Here is a 20056-nt window from a genome sequence, read left to right on the forward strand (position 1 = left end):
GCGCGGCAACAAACTCGCCTTCTGTTGGCTGATCATATTGGGCGTTTTGGCGTTACCACCCTCAAAGCAGCGGGCGGGCGCCTTTATCATTCCGCAACTCTGTCCACCATTTTAAATGAGTTAACAATAGATCCAAAAGGGCGCCCTCCTCGTCAAGGAAGATCATTTGCTTTGGTCTCCGGCTTTGGGAAGTACCGTCAACTGCTCTAACTTGGGACTATCTGACAAAACATGGGACGGCAATTCAGCCACCATTTCACCGAACCTCCAAAGTCATTTGACTTGAGTTAATGAACGGCGTATTAAAAAATACACGATATTTCTCTTTCGTACCAAGTAGGCTTTTTAAGTCAAAATTAAAAAAATCTGTAGTGAAACACACAGTCAGGCACATCCTGGCAAATGAACGGGGTATTTCACTTGTGATTGGTGTCAAATGCAAGGGGTCGAAAACAAAAGTGATGTTATACTGCTGAATACCCCACGCAATTGAACCGGATTTGAAATATTTTGCTTCATTTTGAAGAACTGCATAGATGAAATTTTTTTTCCATGGGTCATTTTTTTCTTCGAAGAATGAAGAAACTTTTAACAAAAAAATAAAGTTCCCAGTTTTCTTCCTTTTTTCCCATTTTCAGTTTGAAGTTCATTTTTATTTATTTTCACGCTTTTAGCCTGAGACGTCCTATCTCATTTAAACTGGGTGACGAATACCCCATGCAAATGCTCACCCCTTTCATTTACCAGGATGTGCCTGACTGACACACGCGAGTGTCTGCAACGTAGTAAATTGAGAACAAATTAGTGGCAAAACGATGGAGCGTTTGACGTCACTTGCACAGCAAGTTACACACTCATTATTTGTTAATCCTTATTCTCCAATATCGGCGTCCAGTCATTTTGAATGAAAACAAAAAAGTTAAAAAGGGCGCGCTATCCAGTGAAAGTTATCGTGACATGTTATGACAGAAAGTGTGGTTGATAAACTTGGTGAAAGTATCAAAACAAATTTGTTGTCAAAGAGATTTAACAGTGTAAGTGAAAATACAGACCAGAACACAGAATATCAACAGTCCCATCATGTTTCAACCAATCGTCCCAAGTTAGAGCAGTTGACGGTAGTAATGTTTTCGATTGTTTTCGATACACTGCTGTTCCCCTCAGGCAAAATTGTCGATTCTGTAGAGGTCACGAAATTGCCGAGTACAGACGTCGAAAAAAAAAAATTCAAAATGGCTGCCGAGCGAGCACTGACAAAAACAAAAAATCAGGAGTTTTCATTTGCCTACTACAGCAGAATAAGACAGAGAAATGCAGTAAAATAAAAAGTAAACAAACCTTGAACCTTTTGTTTGTCAAAATAAAGAAAATATTCTAGCTGCAGTAATGTTTACATTCAGAAATAAATCCATTTTCCACCAGACCTACAACAAGGTTTCAAACCACGCTGCGGCATTACTGGCAATGAATTCTGACTTAAAAAATCTTGGTCCAGTTCCCTGGAAAGGGTATGATTACACTTCCAAATGACTTTTTTTTACAATAACATTTGTCTTCTCACAAATCCAAAAATATAGGTTATAAAACCAACACGGGGGTCAACATTCTTTACAACAAACCGTCAAACTTTATAAAGATCAACCATGTAAATGTCACTTGTTTTCCTGATATTTGGATAATATTAAAACCTTTCTGTATATATTTGGTTCTTCAAAACCATTTCCCTTTCCCGCAGCAGGCTTTAAAGTTCATGTTGACCCCCGGTTTTTTTTGCGCGGTAATCTAGAAAGGCCTTTAGTGCGGTATAAACAAATGATTTCATTGGTTTAAAAAAGTCAAAACATCAAGCTATATCACGTGATCAGAATCATGATCGAACTAAACGGAAGCCGTGGTCATATGTCATATGATATTTTCCCGCGTTTTAATAATTTAGTAAACTCGACCACGTATCAATGTTTTGATTTTTCAAGCGGGGATTTCTGTAGAATGATAAAATATGGCTTGGCTGGAATGGACACCATAACAGCAGTGGATAGAAAATGATAAGAAACTTAAGTTTACAAGTGTCATTTAGTTTTTGCTGGCTGATAGAATGGCAGGATCCTGGGATGGCGGCTTCTCTAAAACTGGTTGGAGCTCGAAACAAGCACTATTTTATGATTTTCTCTTAATATAGTCTGGTCTGTAGTTTGTACAATATAAAAAGCCATCAGTAACGCTTTCTAGCATGAATCTGTGGCGAAGTGGTTAGGGTGTCGGATTTCTGATCAGTGGAACTTTACATTTATTAGTTAGTGGGTTTGAATCCCACCGTTGTCGATCTTTCGGTAAGTAGGACCCTGCCGACACATCGGACTTAACGGTGTAAAATGAGAATTTTTTTTACCACCGGACAATTTCTACACCGGACTTAAGAAAGTCGGATGTCCGGTGTCGGAGAAAGATATTTTTTCCCACCGGACAATCAAAACACCAGACATGACCAGTCCGGTGCGTCCGGTGTTTCTTATTTTTTGTTTCATAAATGTCCGGCGTCCAAAATTCCCTGTATGCAACACCGGACAGCGAAAGGACAGTGTAGCTGGAACCTCGATAAATTCCAGGATTAGAAAAAGCTATACCTGTTATCTTTTTTCTTTAAAGAATCAACAAGCCATCAACATCGATAAATTCCACACATTTCCTCAGAAACTTTTAAAATCATCTGCCATTATGACTTTCTTGAAGCCGTTCCGAAGTGAACCAATCGGGTTATGTATCGGAATTCCTATGGGAGTTCTTTTCCGAAATTTGTAAAATAGCTAAGTCAGCCAAAAAACTTTTCCCGGGGGTTTGACGAAAAACAGAACTGATATCATTTGTTTTTTATTTAACCAGATATTTAAATTTGGGCTCATAAATACTTAAATAAATAAGTTAATAATATTCAATATACTATTTGTATCTCTTAGAAAATAAACACCTACAGACCGACATTGTTTATCATTTGGAATACCCCCGTATTTGGACCATTCTATTGTAGGCGCAAAATAGGGCGGAAACTAAGTAGCACCCTCAGTGCAAGATTGCCGCCTCATCTTTATTCGCCCGCACGAGAATGCGGGCTAATCATTTTTTTCTCACGCGCTCGAGGGGAAAAGGAAAGTGATCGATATTCTTTGAAGGAAAAACGTCAGAAACAAACCCAAAGACCAAAAGATGTATTTTGTTGTTGAGAATCGATCCTGTGAAGATGAAAAAATTTTTGCTTTGTGTTTTTTTCGGAACGCTGAAAAACTCTAATTCGATCTTCCTTTAAAAGGTAAAGAGGTTGCGAGATTTGGGTTAGCGAGGCAAAAATTGCTAAAAAGCTGGTAAAATCGTAATCCTCAAAAATCGAAGTTCCATCCTCACTGAAGGATACTTTTTGCCACCGGATAAATACACCGGACAGTCCGGTGCGTCGGCAGGGTCCTCGGTAAGTGAATCAATCAATCGGAAAACATACCTAGAAAATAACTCACAAACAACAAAGTCCTAGAAAGTCAGAAAAACTATGAACTAGAGACTGAAAAATATGAAATAAGTCCAAAATCTTGGTCTTTCGTCTTTATGAAGAAGACCAGAGGACTATACCATTGAGTTTCAAGCCGAAGGCTAGAGGTCAATCTCTAACCTTTCTCAGGCAAGAAAAATTGAAGCCTTAAAATATGCGCCGTATTTTTGATGACGGATTGAATCTAGAAATTCCTTTGTTTTCGAGTGATATATTTTTCAAAATGAAGCGGTAAATTTTAGTTTCAATCTGTCATTTGTGTAAAAACCAGGCGGGTCGCTCAAGGCCGCGCAACTTTGGTAGGATTTGTTGGCTTCAAATCCTACCAAGGAGATTGACCTCTAGCCTTCGGCTTGAAACTCAATGGACTATACCTGTATACCAGACAAAATATTGTTATCAACATGTGTCCCATATCTCCGGTACCATTTTAAGTTCAAATTCCAAATCCTGCTTGATTTTTAAAGTTACGGTAGCCGACCGGTGTAAACAATCTTTTCGAAAAGATGAAAGTGAAAGTGCAAAGATGGAGTGCAAATAAAAAAGAGATTTTATTTTTTGTGTCCTCTTTTTGTTTGTGTCTTGTGTTACTTTTAGAAAGCTCTTATAACATGTATAACAAAAAAGGAATTGAAAGAAGACACCTTTCTTAAGCTAGAATAGAATACAATAATAAATTCATGGATCACATAGAAACAGCAAACATATCATATAAACACACTATTCTAAGTTAGATCAAGAAGGACGATTTCAAATTTTAAAGATGGCTTTTGGTGTGATATGAAATCACAAAACATCAGAAAGGAATTATTAGAAACAACTAGCTAAAGAAGTATGATAATATGAGCAACGTGAGAAACACCGAAAGCAGTGGGGATAGTAAACTTGATAATGGCTACCCTTTTAGAGATGATATCATAAACTTTTACTTGAAGTACAAAGGGAAAAAATATTACTTTGAATTCCCTGTTTTAATTGACAGATCCTTTTTATTGAGAGAAATCAAGACAAGAACTGGGGTTCGCGGATCTTTTTCACTCCGATGGCAAGAATGGGGCGAAAAAAGTCAGCAAGAAAAAGAAAAGTCTACAAAACTGAAAGAAAAACCAAAAAGATTAGCAGACGTTCATAAAGAGGCAAAAGGCGAAGAAATTTGCATTCATTCCACTTACATCACTACACTTGCTTTGGTTAAATTCTGTGGTTATACGTTAACAATTATCGATGGAAACGATAGTAAGAAAAGTTTGAAATTGCCCACTCAAGCTATAATTTCAACTCAGTTATATTCCAGTTCTTAAAGTGAATTTTTCTATTCACTAACAAACTCGTGTGTTTTAGGCATTGAGTTTTGGTTTCTTTAAGTCAGTTTGTATCTTTGCACAGATCCAGCAGGTGTACATAAGCATTGGACAATTGGCCAATTATTTGATGCAGGGTTGTAAGATTTATTACGATCGATTTCAATTTCCTTCTTTTATCTTAAGGTGGTGGTGATTTGTCAAGAAGCGTTCAGTCACAAATGACGATGACCGAATACAATAGAAAGTTGATCGAAGAGAGGCGAAAGCCTTTTGATTGCCCACCATAATATATTTTTTTGTAAATATCTTAAGCAACTTTTTTAAACAAGCGAAAAGCAAGGAGGTAAAGAACGGTTTTCTTTGAATTTCAGCCTTATTTGTTGCATCGAAGAACATTGACCATCGCAAAGAAGAAAAAATTAATCGTATAAATTTTAGCGAGACTAATTTTAGCGTATATTAGCGAGTCAGGAAAATCTTGATTTTTTTGGATTTATTTTATTTTAGCGAATCACGATTTCAAAAAATTTCGCGTGGATAAATTTTAGCGACTACTTATATTACATTATTGACTGAATTCGTTTTCTAGCATTTCTTTGCACTGAAACCCTTCCTATTGATAAAAATATAACAAGGCAGTATAACCAGAAATTTCGCACGGATAAATTTTAGCGATCTGTCGATTCGGTGTGTTTTAACAAGATTTACTTTAGCGAAAATAGGGAAAACTCGCTAATACGTTAAAATTAGTCCCGCTAAAATTTCTACGATTAAAGTGATACTCTTATCTTAATGCCCTTTAAGAGCTCTAACCATATAGTGAGAAAATAGATTTTTATAATTGCAGATAAAGCCTTCGTTTTTTTACACTTTTAACCAGAAGAAGTTACCTTAAATCATCGACATAAGCCAAAAGCTTTTGTTTTGAGACAAAGAAGCCGTTAGCTTTGCAGCTAGTTTTGGCCTGTCGATCAAAAAATTTTGCTGAATTTATCAATTCCAATTATTAAAATTGAGCATGTTGTTATGCGTTTTTGACATAATCCGAATAGAGAAAACTTACTCATTCTTTATTTAACCAGGGATATGTTATAGCGGAGCTGGATGAAGGACGAGAATTCCTTAGCGGATTGCTTCTTTGTCTTTTCTAATGTAAACTGTTCATAATAGAAATCCATCTCTGTCCCCTAGAGTGTTTTGTTTTTATAAGAAAAATGAAGCAGACAAAGTATTCAACAGTACGTTTGCATATATTTTGCTATGATGTTCCCGCTTTTCATCAAAATAATATTTGCAAAAGATACCCCAAAAGCTTCTTTGTAAATGAAATCTAATTTTATCAGCGTGTGTTATGAATTTGAGAAGCTTCCATGATTTCTCTTTAAAAATTTCGGATGTAAATATTTTGACAAATATTGTTTCAATTGACTTGAAATTTTTTCCATAATCAGACACACCGACTTGCTATCTGAAAATATCAGTTAGAAAGTGAGGCACCCCGCGGTGTAGCGCGGTATTTCAAATGAAAAAGAGCTATTTATAATCTTACAGAAGAAATTTCTTATAACTTTACTAATGAAAACAATGTTTTTCATTTTTTTAAATTGTCATTCACCAATGTTTTACAGACCCTCTTGATAATTAAAAGTTTTTAATCGTGAACAATAAATGAAGCAGCAGAATCATTGGCTAAAAAGAAATCCAAATTTCACGAATTTGTAATTAAAAAAGTTTAATTTCATATCAAATTTTAATGTCAGGGACAGAGATAGAACAAGGCTTTTTCAAATGTGCGTTATCCAGCTCCGCTATAACATATCCCTGATTTAACACTTTTTAAGACCTGGTTGGTTGGTTGGTACAATAGTAGTCCATGGAGTTGGTCTACGAAATGGTCGCTTCATACACGAGCCTTGAAGCATGGCAGTCCTCGAGCAAGGGTTTTTGTTTCGACTGGCTTGGAGGGTCATGAGACGTGCAAAGTCGTAAAACCAGAGGTTAAAAGTTGTCAATTAACTTTGTCTGTGTGCGAGAAAATCAACTCGCCAACTATCCAATCCAAAAAAGCTGTGATCTTTCACTAAGCACTTTTTGCATAGAAACGAATTAGAATTACGACATTATTACAATACTAGAGTGGTCCTAGACGTCATCACAGACGACTTTTCTTACACCCAAAATATTCATAATTAGTGCTAAAAAAAGGCTTTCAAATTCAATTCTGAAAGAAATTGATTCTTACAAAAAAAGGAAGAGAACTTTTTAAATTTGATTTTCAAGTAGAGCTTTCATCTATGAATCTGTCGAAATATCGACATTCCAGTCAGAGGATATGTTCAAATTGGCCACTTGTCGGTTGTTTAGCCTATCGGTCGTTTAGACAATATCATGTAGACTAAACAACCGACGATCGGATAATTTGAACATATCTATGAGTTATGACTATGATAATTGAATAAGTACAGCGTGGAATCATAACTCGAGATCAAGAAATTTCGAGTTATGGAGTAATAAGGTTTCGTTTACAAGGCATTTTGGTAACTGATGAAAAACCATAAAACTTGCGTGCTTGTTCAAGTTAAGGACAGACATTCGAGTTCAGGTTCGACTTAATGAAGGAAACTCCACTGTATATCATTGTATATAGGTCTGTTTCTGCAACACGTTTTTTCGACCTTAAAAATCTCTTTTTGATCAAATTCCCTTTACTAACGTTGTTACTAAAAAGGGTAACAGGGGGTAAAAACAAGGTAAAGGTGGTAGAAAGGGAAAGACGGGGGTAAAAGGGGTAACACAGGGTAGCAGTGGTAACGGGTTGAAGTTGGTGGCTCTGAGGGGTCAAAAAAAGTGACCTGTGGCGTTCCTGTCATTTTCTTGACAAAGAGGCACTTTTGACAAAAATAGGGGACTTAAGTGTGATATCTGTAATATTTATTCCAAATGAGATGCATTTAATTTTAATATGAAAATATAAAAATTGTCAGGAGGCTAACGCTAGGAAGGGCAGCTTTAGAGACACAGTTCTCACCAATTATTCTTGTCCTTATATGTTGACAAAATGATTCTTTAATCAATCTCAGGAAAGGCTTTGTCACTGATACTGATTGATTTGATTAGAAAAAGATAGAAATTGACACCCTATTCAATAGCTGTCAAATGGCTGTGTCACGGTTGCTGAAACGACCGTCATCCGCTCAGACACCCCTTAGTCTGAATTTGAGACGATGTGAAAAGGACGAAAGCAGAGTTGGATTGGGACTAGCAAGGAAAGCAGACCACATCAGTTCGGCAAATTGCATAGATCCGCAACGTTGCAATATTCCGCAACGTTGCGGTTTTTCACAGCAATTCCCCAGGGTTTCGCTGCTATTTTACGCAACGCTTCCAATTGAAGCTTGTGGTTGTGATTTTAAAAATTATGAGCGCCTACCAATTTTCTTCTAAACACATGCAAAATCAGGCAAAAACTTGCTTTCTTGAACAAAGTAGCGCTTTTTTGAACGAAGTAGCATTTCTTTCAAGAATGATTGTGAATAATTGCTAGGTAGGAAATTAAAATGCTAGGGTGAAAAGTTTCCTTTTGGGTTGTTCTTCAAAATGCACATTATTTTGGGGCCCCGGTCCAGGCCCTGTGATGCCGATTTTGGTCCAAAGGCAAGGGCAGAGCTGCGAAATTATGCAGCAGTAAAGCTGCGGAATTTCGCAACGTTGCGGAATATCACAACGCTAAAGATGCAGAATTTCGCAGCGTTGCGGATCTGTGCAATTTGCCGAACTGACATTGTGCTCGGGCAAGTTAAGGCCTGTGCAAAAAATTAACGAATCAAATAATGCGTGACGGTCAGTTGTTCCACCCCCTTTTTGGGAAAATTTTTTGGTTTTTCTCACTCGTCATATTAATGTCTTTTCAAAAAGTCCTGGGCCAAAAATTGTGTTTCAGCCATTTTGGTAAAATTAAGGAAAAACACTTTTTGCTGACGTCAGCAAAAATCAAGAAATTTTCTTTTTTCCTCAAAAAATGCTGATGTATTCAATTTTTTGGAAATGAAAGATAGTCATGAACCCTACCTATGTACAAAATTTGAGCTTATTTCGATAAAAATTCCAGGAATTGATATACTCCTCTTTTTATATGTCTATGGTATGAATGATGATGGTAGATCAAACAAAGTAGACTAGCTAGCGAGTCTCGGAAAACACGAGTTAAAAAACACGAGTTAAAAAACACGAGTTACAAAAAACACGAGTTACGTTAAACGTGACGTCATCAATGGGAAATTATGACATCACAAGTAGATAATTTAACTCGTCAATTTATGGTGCACCTTAAACTGACGAGTTAATTAACTCGTCAATTTATGGTGCACCTTAATCTTACGAGTTAATTAACTCGTCAACTTATGGTGCACCTTAAATTGACGAGTTAAATTTTCATGAAACCAAGTTGGTCAAAAATTCTAAAATTCAGATTAAAATAGGCATACGATACATTCAATATATTGTTGAATTGAAAATTATTAGTATGCAAAATAGGTTCATTACGAGTACAATTTAAAAATAATGTTTTGCTAAAAAAGAATATTTTTAAATGACGACATAAAAAGGAAAACGGTTATTAAATGAATTAAAAGATTTATTAAAAGTGACAATGAATAGAATTATTTTCAGGAATCGTAACCTCTTTGTTAAAGTTCTATTTTTCGATTTCCATTACGCAATCGAGAATTTTCAACATTTTGCTATACTAGCAATTAGCTGTCGCTATGAATGCCCCGCCGATAGCAGATATTAGCCCAGAGGAACTTAGTCATGAAGAGAGCAAGGGAATCATAATCAAACTATAAATTGGTGAAATGAGTCTTCATAAAAAGTGCTCAATGTTACTAGTGCTGTTTAAAGTTAAGAAGCACGAGCCGATGCGGTTAAAATTTTCTCAGTAAGATCCATACATAACGAAAGTGTCAATCCAAAAAAAACATGTTTAATCTACCCTTTCTGATGCAAAGTGACTTAAATTAAAACCATTACAGGTTTCGCAACATATTAAGAACTAGAATGATATCAAAGTTGATTTTCTTCAATCACCAGATAAAAATCTAATAAAAATCCCTTTTGAAAACCCAAACATAAGAATGTGTACTGTGAAACTGAAAGTGCTTCCCTTTCATAAAGAATATACATAATGCAGATTAAAAGGTGAATTTGAAAATGAAATTGAATATAATTTCAGTCATTTGATTTGAAATTTAAAAAGTAAGTAACTTTGGACTGGTGGCATACTGTAGATATAATTTATTTGTATCAAAGGTTACTGAAAATATCTGAAAAACTTTAACAATCTTTATACGTGTTTCTGCAAAAAGTTTTCAGTTAGAATAAAATTTCTTCATGGTTACTAAAGATATGAATTTGATAGTTGCTCTCAAAATTGCCAGGGGAATTTTCAGATACCGTGTCCTGTTGTAACCACCGTCAACATGGTTAAAAACTTTTCACTTCACAGGTAGGTACAACATTGTGTTTGTATTTTATTGGACGTCTGGTTCTAAAAAGTCAAAAAGTTTGTTCAGTTTTGATTTGAGCAAAGTATACTCCTGCGTTCAACATCAATACGGTACAATGTGCCGTGGTGGTATTAGTAGAGAGAGTGTTCGAGTCTGTTCATAATATGAGGCTGAAAATCTTTGGCGTACATTACATATCGAAGTACCGTTCTGACAGTGACATAAACAGCATTTTCAAAGTTTGCTTTTTAAGCTTCAATATTGGCGTAAAGAATTATTCACAAAATAGCATCAAATACTTCATAATCCATCGTTTTTCGGCTTTTTTTTCGCTTCTGTTTACATTTTTCTGCTCGCTGCTTCCCATGCACAATCATCAGTCAGGCATATCCTGGCAAATGAACGGGGTATTTTTCACTTGCGACCATTGGCAAATGAACGGGGTCAAAAACGAAAGTGACGTAATAGCACCGAATACCCAGTTTAATTGAACCGGGTTGGAAATATTTTGCTTCATTTCAAAGAACTGCATAGATGAAATTTTTTTTCCATGGGTCAATTTTGTCTTCGAAGATTGAAGAAACTTTTAACGAAAAAATAAAGTTCCCAGTTTTCTTCCTTTTTTCCCTTTTTCAGTTTGAAGTTCATTTTTATTCATTTTCACGCTTTTAGCCTCGGACGTCCTATCTCATTTACACTGGGTGACGAATACCCCATGCAAATGCTCACCCCGTTCATTTGCCAGGATGTGCCTAACTGATCATTTTTTTTTGCTGTAACACTGTGTGCTTCAAATGTCCACGAGAATGAATCAGTTCATGTTAGTCATAGTATATTTTCATTGGCATGTCTCACTCACTAAACCTTTTGTAAGAAACTCGATGTTGGTACCAGTTTTTGGCACGTTTTGGCGCAAGGCTTACTCTTTGAAAAATTACTTTCGGCGCATGCAATATCCATATAATTATAGGGTACTCTGGGTTTTGTCTTTCCACCAAAAATTTCAATTTAATTTCCTTCAAAATGAAATCACTATATAGGTAAACAATATGAATTAACGGTCAATTTCCTTCTTGTCTATGCCTTTATAATATCAGCAGGGTTTCGTTAGAGCAGCGCATAACACTCTGTCTGTGTGTGTGTGTGTAACAAACTGTCATTGAAGATGTGTCCATCGTCCATTCTGACAATTGTATAAGGTTTGATCTAATATCAGTAGTTTGATAGTTATTCATTCAGTAGCAAACAATGTCCCTCAAGTAAATCCAGTTGAGCAAATACGTTATAACCAAGCAAAAATCTTGTGTGCTGTTTGTTGTTTGTGAAAGCTTTTAGCTGTGTGGACTGGCAGTGCAGACGGGAAGCTAGTACCTTCTCTGTCCGTGCATAGCTAGGAAATCAATACAAGTAGCAGCAAAAGAGATATCGAGCGCGAACATTTTTTAACCGCGCGCGGCCCGCTCAGAATCGGACGAAACATGAATATGAATCTGAATCTGAATCTGAATATTTTTCTGGCGAGCAGGTCCGCTACGTGAAGCAACAAAAGCCCCTGCGGGGCAATAAAAAGCCTAAATTTAGTCTATTTTCATCCTTTCTTAGGGTCTTTAGAGGTACATTTTCAAACCCCCGGTAATTAGGCCCTCCTGTTTATTAAATTTTTCCGTTCCCCCCCCCCCGTTTATTTGGCACCTGAGAGTAACTTTTTAGAATTTAATTACGTCTTTTATTCGGCTCAAAGTGACCGTTTTTTTATGGGAGAATGGAGATGGGCACTTAGATCCAGATTTAAAGTCGACCAAAAATCAGTAAAAATAACATTTTTCTTTTTAAACTTCAAAATTAGTAATTTTAATTTTAAATCTCTACAGGAAACAAAACTCTATACATATGCTCCTCCAGCATTTGAGCCAGCCTAAATACTTTTTGTCAACTTTGTCAGTTAAAGACTATAGAATATTATGAGAGAAAATTACCATTCCAATAGTTCTTTTAAACTAAAAATAGGCACAAAAAATAATTCAACCACCATTTTAGAATTTTTGACCAACTTGGTTTCATGAACATTTAAAGGGAATAGCGCTATACTTATAGTAGGGGTCGGAGTTGCTGGTAGTTCCATGGTATACTCTGAAATACATGCTGATGTCAGCCCGAAAGCTGATTGGCTTAACTGACAGTTTTACGTGGTTTGAGAGTATAGCTAAAACTTTGTTATGTTTTCAACAGTAAACGAAAGTGAATGAAGACAAAATGTAAACAAAAAGATTGCAAAGAAGTTTTCGAATAAATTCACAATAGAATGTCTTCATTTAAAAATAGAAACACTCGATTTCATTCAAAAGAAAAAGACATTCTTTTTTTCTTTCAGTTTTATGTAAGTCTTTTTGTGTTGTTGTTGAACATTATAATAAATTATATTCACTTTTTTGAATATATTTTTTGGAATAAAGTCACTTTTGGTTTTTGTTATGATCCAGCACTCCTAAATACTCCTCCGTATGGGTGTTTGTGCCAATGCTAGATCAGCATTTCATAAATATACCATGCGTCGTTCCCTTTGAGGTGCACCATAAAAGGCCCCATAAATTGACGAGTTAATTAACTCGTAAGATTATAAAGGTGCACCATAAATTGACGAGTTAATTAACTCGTAAGATTATGGTGCACCATAAATTGACGAGTTTTTTAACTCGTGTTTTTTAACTCGTGTTTTCCGAGCCTCCTAGCTAGCGATTTTTCGACCTAGCAAAAAAGTTTCTGCTCGCAAAAGTTTTTATCTAAAGTATTTCGTCCTAACCATTTGAAGCGAGGGAAATCAAAAACCGAGGATTTATTTCATAAGCGATTGAGCTCGGATTTCGGAGCTCAGTCGGGTTCATTCTGAAAATACTTTAGATATCTGTAGATCTCCGGAGCGTCTAAAATCGAAAAATATATCGTATAATACTACAGTATCTTCAAATTGAAGCCGACTGAGAGAGACCCGCGATTTTTTGATCATGCTGGACCTGTTTTTGCTTTGTCAACCTCAAAAATAATACGAACATTACTGCATCTACCAGTCTACTTGCATCTAGACTAAACTCAACTCAAGTATCGCAGCGCAAGACAAACATGTTGGAAGAATCGGTCTACAAGCAATTGTAAGAACCTAACTGTTTTTTTCACCTGTAAATTCTTTAGTCAATCAATCTTGGAAAACCAGACGACTTCCGCGCCCGATAGGATCGATCATCGGAACGGCTCGATGACGGATCGATATGTGATCGATGGATTACTTAACGATCCGGATAGGAGATCGATAGAGGATCGATACTCAAGATTTTTTAAGCTTATGATTAGTTATTGATTATTTATCGATCTATCATCGATCTTTTATCAATCTTATTGACCCTATCGACTCATACTCGATTTACAATCGATAACAAATCGATTAACGATCGATGACGAATTGATTAACAATCGATGACAAATCGATTAACGATCGATGACGAATCGGTATACTCGATTGAAATATATACTTCGATAATGGATCAATAGAGGATCGATACTCAAGACTTTTTAACGGCTGAATTTTCCATCGATCTCCTATCCGAATCGTTAAGTAATCCATCAATCACATATCGATCCGTCATCGTGCCGTTCCGATGATCGATCCTATCGAGCGCGGACGTCTGGGGAAAAGGATCCGTTGGGTGGTTGGGTGTTGACAACAGACAGATAGTGTGGTCGTGTTACAAAAATACAGGCTCTTTGTAGGAAAAAAATAAGATCTAGCTGAAACTTTCTCCAGACCTTCTCTATAGGATGCTTATACCTCAGGAAAAAATCCCCTAAAATCCCACTGGTGGAACATCCCTTTTTTAGACAATTTCTATTTTCCCCAGGCAAAATCCTAAACGACCCACGGCATGGCCCGAACATGTTCGGGCCTCTTGATTAATACTTTTTAAAAATGGCCCGTGCAGTTTCGGACCATGTTCGGGCCAGATTTTCGAAAACTTGCTACGATCGCGCGTTTAATTTCAGGACCCAATATTTATATTTTAAATTCCTTATTTTAGCAAACAAATTTAAAAATCTTCATCTTTATTCAAATATATATTGTTCAAATATAAGATTTAATCATCTATTTTCCAATTAAGTTAGGAAAATTATTAAAAAGAATGATTTGAATCTTACATAATATGGTCTTCTTTTTATTCTTTATCCCGTTCCCTTTTCTCGTGGTCTTCTCCTATTCGAAAGCTCTCAAAAAACTATATAGAAGACTTTTAAACGGTTATACCTTAAGGGAAGAAATTTTCGCGAGAAGAAATTTTCGCGGAAGAAATTTTCGCGGAATTTAATTTCGCGAATTTGGGCGTAATTCGCGAAATTAAATTCCGCGAAACACACCAAAATTGTTAAATCGCGAAATTAAATTCCGCAAAATTCGATTTTTTTTCTTCTTCTTTTATTTTGTTGCTTTTGACCAGGTATTACCAAAAAAGATGGACAGAATTGATTTTTAAGCATTATAACGTGTATTTTTTATCAAATATAAACAAATATAAACAACTCCGTGGTGCTTAAAAGTCAATCTAAGTTGATAAATTCTTCTCAATCGCGAAATTAAATTCCGTGAAACTTTTAAAATCGGCTCATTCGCGAAATTAAATTCCGCGAAATTTGCCGTTTTGAAACTCTGATTCGCGAAATTAAATTCCGCGAAAATTTCTTCTCGCGAAAATTTCTTCCCTTAAGGTAGCCGATTTCCTTACCTAATTTGAGATATTTCATGCGCAAGCTCCACTTTTCGCCACATTTTGGTCAAAAATTGACCATACATATCTTCTGCGTGAATTATCTTGAGTTAGGTAATGAAATCGGCTACCCGTTTAAAAGTCTTCTCTATAGTTTTTCGAGAGCTTTCGAATGGTATACTTGATAATGTCTGGAAATAAGTTTGAAATTTTCAAAACATTTTGCCCCTTAGGCTTTTGCCTGGGGAAAAAAGAAATGTCCCAAAAAAGGGATGTTCCACCAGTGGGATTTTATGATGTAGACAGTCCTTTATTTGTAAAATGGGGAATTTTCATAATGGTACCCCAAGCGGCAGTGAATTATTCACGGCAATGTCTAAAGCTTTAAAAGTGGAGAAACTTATTGGCCTTATTCAAAGACACATAGAGAACTAGCCGTATTGTATAAGGGTTGCGAAGCGATCCAGACTCCACCTCAATTCGCAAGTTGCTAGAAAAATAAAAGACACTCTAAAAATCCCTCTAAAGCCGCTAAAGAGACAGGGTCGTAAGCCTTAATAACGGTGCCTTAATAAAATCGAACGATATTCGTCGAACGATCAACAATCGAACATTTTTATTCGAATTGTCTGTCGAAATCATCAAAACATAAAAATAAAACAAAAACAAAAATGTGCAAAGATGGCTTGTTGGTTCTTGGGCTGTTTTGATTTATTTCTTGACAAATTCGACAAATATGATTACCTCCGTACTTCTTTATCATAGAATATCCACTTGGCAAGGTAAGTTTCGTTCACTAAAAGAGCACTCTTGCAAAAACCTCTCATTGATTGACCTTATTTGATATTTGATACTTGCTGTTAAAAGTCAAGGAATGATGATGATCGTTTCTGTCACCGTTCAAACTATTTTTTTCCATTTATTTAACAGCAAAATAAACATTTTAAACCGAAGAACCCACTGCTTAGATTGGTTAGATGCGTGCTGCCCGCGCGGCAATTTGATCAACTTCAGAAGTCCGTGTTTCGGCTTCCGGTATTTTTTTTGCTGTTCACTGCTAGGATACACCATTTTAAAACAGCATTTTTCGCAGTCCTAGCTACCAAACCGAGAAGACTTTCGTGGCTTCAAGCCAAACCATCCAAGGTCATTTTGACAAAATCATCGGTTTGAAGATGTGATTTATATAGCAAATTTTACGTGCACACAATATAGCAAAACTGCTTCGCTTATAAATTCGCTTCGCAAAAAACCCTTCCGCAGATTTTGAAGAAATTTTCAACATAATATATCAATTAAAGGTCGCTCTATGGCGCGCCAAAAGGCTTTTTAATACCAACTTTTTTTTTTGATACCAACTTTTTTTTTATACCAACTTTTTTTTTTTACCAACTTTTTTTTTGATAGGGCCCTTAAATTTTTTTCCAGGGAAATAAAGTCGGGCGAAACCTGATAGATAACTGGAATAAGTTAAGGCAAGACACGGGAGAAGATAGACTAGGTATTAGTCGGTTTTTATCAAATATAGCTAGGAAGACAACCACGGATCGTACTCTCCTCCCATGCCACCCCTTTAAATAAATCTCGGGAATTTCTCAATCTTCTTTTAAAAATTGACAGGCTAGTTTACTAGTCTAGGGCGAAGAGAGTAGCGTGACAGGAAGAAATAAGTTCAATAATGGATGGAACTAAAACAAATACAGCATTTCTTTGGTAATCGGGATGGGAGACTACTCGCATTATTAGTGAGGTTAAGTAAATCGACAAAATCACGACGACGAACGAAAATTTAACAGGCTAGTGAGTTTCGACCAATCAAATTTTGTATTTTCACTAGCCTATTACATTTTTCGTCTGTCGTCGTGATTATCCTGGTATGCTTAACCTCAGTATTAAAGCCCCATCTACATCACACAAAAGAAAATAGGAGTAAACGAGACAATAATGACGGCAAAAAGTGTGTTACTGGTATTAAGCGCCGTTTCTACCAAAACGGACAGACAGAAGGAAACACGGACAAAAAAATAGTGACACTCTCTTTAAAGGCCCACTCGCTAGCGCTGGGCCAAAAAGTTGGTATAAAAAAAAAGTTGGTATCAAAAAAAAAAGTTGGTATTAAAAAAAAAAGTTGGTATCAAAAAAAAAGTTGCTACCAAAAAAAAAAGTTGGTATCAAAAAAAAAAGTTTAGTACCAAAAAAAAAAAGTTGGTATCAAAAAAAAAAGTTGATCGAAACATGGGACTGTTTGATATCTGGCCTGTATTTTCACTTACTGTTAAATCTCTTTGACAACAAATTTGTTTTGATAACTCCACCAAGTTTATCAATCATACTTAAGTCAGGGCCTCCTTGGTCTTTTATAATATTAGTTCGGATAGAATAAAAACATACCTGATCAACACAACCTTCTGTCTTGCGTTTACTCTTTCCTTCCCAACAGCTTTCGTTTTTGCTTAGGCGGTCATCGAAAAAATGCTCTGTTCGCGTCGCAATGGGTGTTAAAAATGCATGCGGGCAGACAGGCGGACGAAAAAATTTCCAGGTTTTTTTTAATCACGTCAGTAATTCAGGGGTGGGTGGTGACACGAGCAAAACAATTTTTCGATGGCCGTCAGAGCAATTGAGAAAAAAGCTATACTTTAAAAGAACAAATTGCTTTTTCCGGATTTTTTTCCGCATCTCCGCACCGGAAAATCAGCGGAAAATATGATACAGACGGGTGACGCGAATAGAACAATTTTTCGATGACCGCCTTATGTAGGTTTTAAAATCCACAAGTAATGAACCTCTTATAGCTTTATCTGAATAAATCTGGTTGAAAACCTTCTGTCAGGTTTCATTCCATAAGTTTTTTATCCACGTGGTGAACCAGTTTCCCCGATTCTCACAGTAATCAATGCCGTGCATATTTTGTCAGCGCCGTGCATATTTTGTCAACATCCTTTTCATTGGATAAATACCACTAAAATTTACAAGAGAAGTAAACATAAATTTATCGCCCGCAAGCACGGCTTAGCTAAGCGCACCTCTCTTATTCATTATCTAAGAATTGGAACGGGCAAAGATTACTGCGCGGGGTGATAGCGGACAAAGGTTATTTGAAGATATTTTCAGTTATAATCCAAGGTAGAACAAACTAAACATAGAAAGGGGGCATTTTTTAGTGCTCTATACGATGATTGGTATATTTTTTGAATTTTTTGTTTAGATTTTTCTACCCAGCCCCGTTGCTAAGACCTTTGCTTGAAATCGAAAGTGAAACCAAAATAATTTAGCACACACTGCCTATCGCGTAATATCAATAAAGTGAGAGGAGGTTCTGACTGTACTTAGGTTTTCTTCGTTCCAGACATTCGCGTGTGTTCCCCACTACAGATTTTTTTCATATTTCGATTTAAAAGCCTACTCGATTTAAAAGTTGACCCTGTCATAGTCAGTCAGGAGTTTTTGCCTAATTAAGAAAGTAATTTACAATTTTTCCAAATTTCCTAATTAGGAATTGACCTTCCTAAAGAGGAAAGGAAAACTATTTTCATAAATTTTGCAAAAAATACAAAAAGTTGCATTTTCCCAACGCAACAGCATAATTTGATAGATACTAACCTCATCCAGAGGATTTGGAAGTTTTCAAATTGTATTTCAAGCGGGTGCTTGAGATATGGCTTTTGAAAAAACACTAACCTGATAAGACCCTTTCTATATGATACCGAAACAAAATTTCAAAATGTATGTATATAATGTAAAGTATATGACTGACGGTATATATCAACGCTCCGCCCATTAGATTTCATATTTTTTTGCACATGCTCCACATCAATTTTGACTTGCTAAAACTAAATGGTCATGGTTAGAACTTGCGATAATAAAGTGATGAGAAGAAAAGGTACCGTGAGATCGGGTAATTTCCATCAATGGAGGCTAAGATGCATAGCCCTCAAATGAAGGACCTGGCTGGTCATTAAAATACAAGTTAAATCAAAACAAAAATGGAAAAATAGAGCTGTGAGCGGAGCTGTATAGTTCATTTGTTTTGAAATGTTGCTGCTTTGATTGGTCAGTCATTTGATGGCTATGCAAGTTTCCCTCCACTGATGCAAGTTACCCGATTTCACAGTAACTATTTTAAAGCACTTTCCTAATTTGGAAAGTTTTCTTAAGTCGGAAAAATCATAAAATACTTTCCTAATTAGGCAAAAACTCCTGACTGATAGTTTATGTTTATGTTATGGTGTCGATTCTAGCCAAGCCATTTTTTATCGCCATGTGTCCTGCATTTTGTCAGTGTAGGTGAAACTTCAATATTCCAGGATTATGATTTTACCAGCTTTTCAGCAATTTTTGCATCCCTTACCCAAATCCTGCCTTAAGGAAGATTGAAATAAGAGTATTTCAGCGTACTGATAAAAGCGCATTGCCAAAAATTTTTCATCTTCACAGGATCAATTCTGAACCACAAAATACATCTTTTGGTCAATGGGTTTTTTCTTTGATGCCAGTAAACATTTCAAAAGTAGTTTATTTACATTTTTCTATTATTTTTTTAAAATATTTTGCAAATATAATGGAAGCAATATCCAAACTCAGACTTACCACAAAATTCATGAGCCCACACCCCCTTCTATTAACATCGTCGTGGCAATAAAACTCAATTTCAAGATAGAAAGCTTCGTCACTGTAAATATTCCATCGCTGTTTTGCAGCCATCTTTATTTTCACTACGACTCATTTTATTTCCAAACTTTTTCATGAAAATTCCCGGAATTTAATATCTCAGTAATATATAGCGGCAGTAAAAACTGGCTGCCTGCAAAAGTTCAAGGGCTATGCGAGCCACCAAGCAAAGAGAACCCGAAACATAAACATTGGGCCGTTTGTTTTGGTTTACAAAACAGCCAAAGCAATCAAAAAGAAATATGACAAAGTAACATTTGGCATGGAATGAACTTCTTTAAAAATTGATAT

At 36.0% G+C, this 20056-nt stretch overlaps 1 protein-coding gene and 1 long non-coding RNA gene across 2 annotated transcripts in view; both read left to right on the forward strand.

The window, feature by feature from the left end:
* The first annotated feature begins 4031 nt into the window (after positions 1–4031).
* On the forward strand, positions 4032–5207 carry LOC136815841 (uncharacterized). The gene is made up of 2 exons (XR_010847769.1): positions 4032–4774; positions 5026–5207. It is a non-coding gene; the product is annotated as an uncharacterized lncRNA (long non-coding RNA).
* Positions 5208–13289: 8082 nt separating this feature from the next.
* Positions 13290–20056, forward strand: part of LOC136815842 (THO complex subunit 2-like) — a 29876-nt gene continuing 23109 nt past the window's right edge. The window contains exon 1 of the mRNA XM_067072293.1: positions 13290–13492. Within this exon, the coding sequence (XP_066928394.1) occupies positions 13464–13492 (29 nt within the window). The 5' untranslated portion in view covers positions 13290–13463. The remainder of the gene's footprint in view (positions 13493–20056) is intronic.

Source organism: Clytia hemisphaerica, unplaced genomic scaffold (assembly GCF_902728285.1).
Source record: "Clytia hemisphaerica strain Z4C2 unplaced genomic scaffold, Clytia hemisphaerica genome assembly, whole genome shotgun sequence".
In the NCBI taxonomy this organism is placed as follows: domain Eukaryota; kingdom Metazoa; phylum Cnidaria; class Hydrozoa; order Leptothecata; family Clytiidae; genus Clytia; species Clytia hemisphaerica.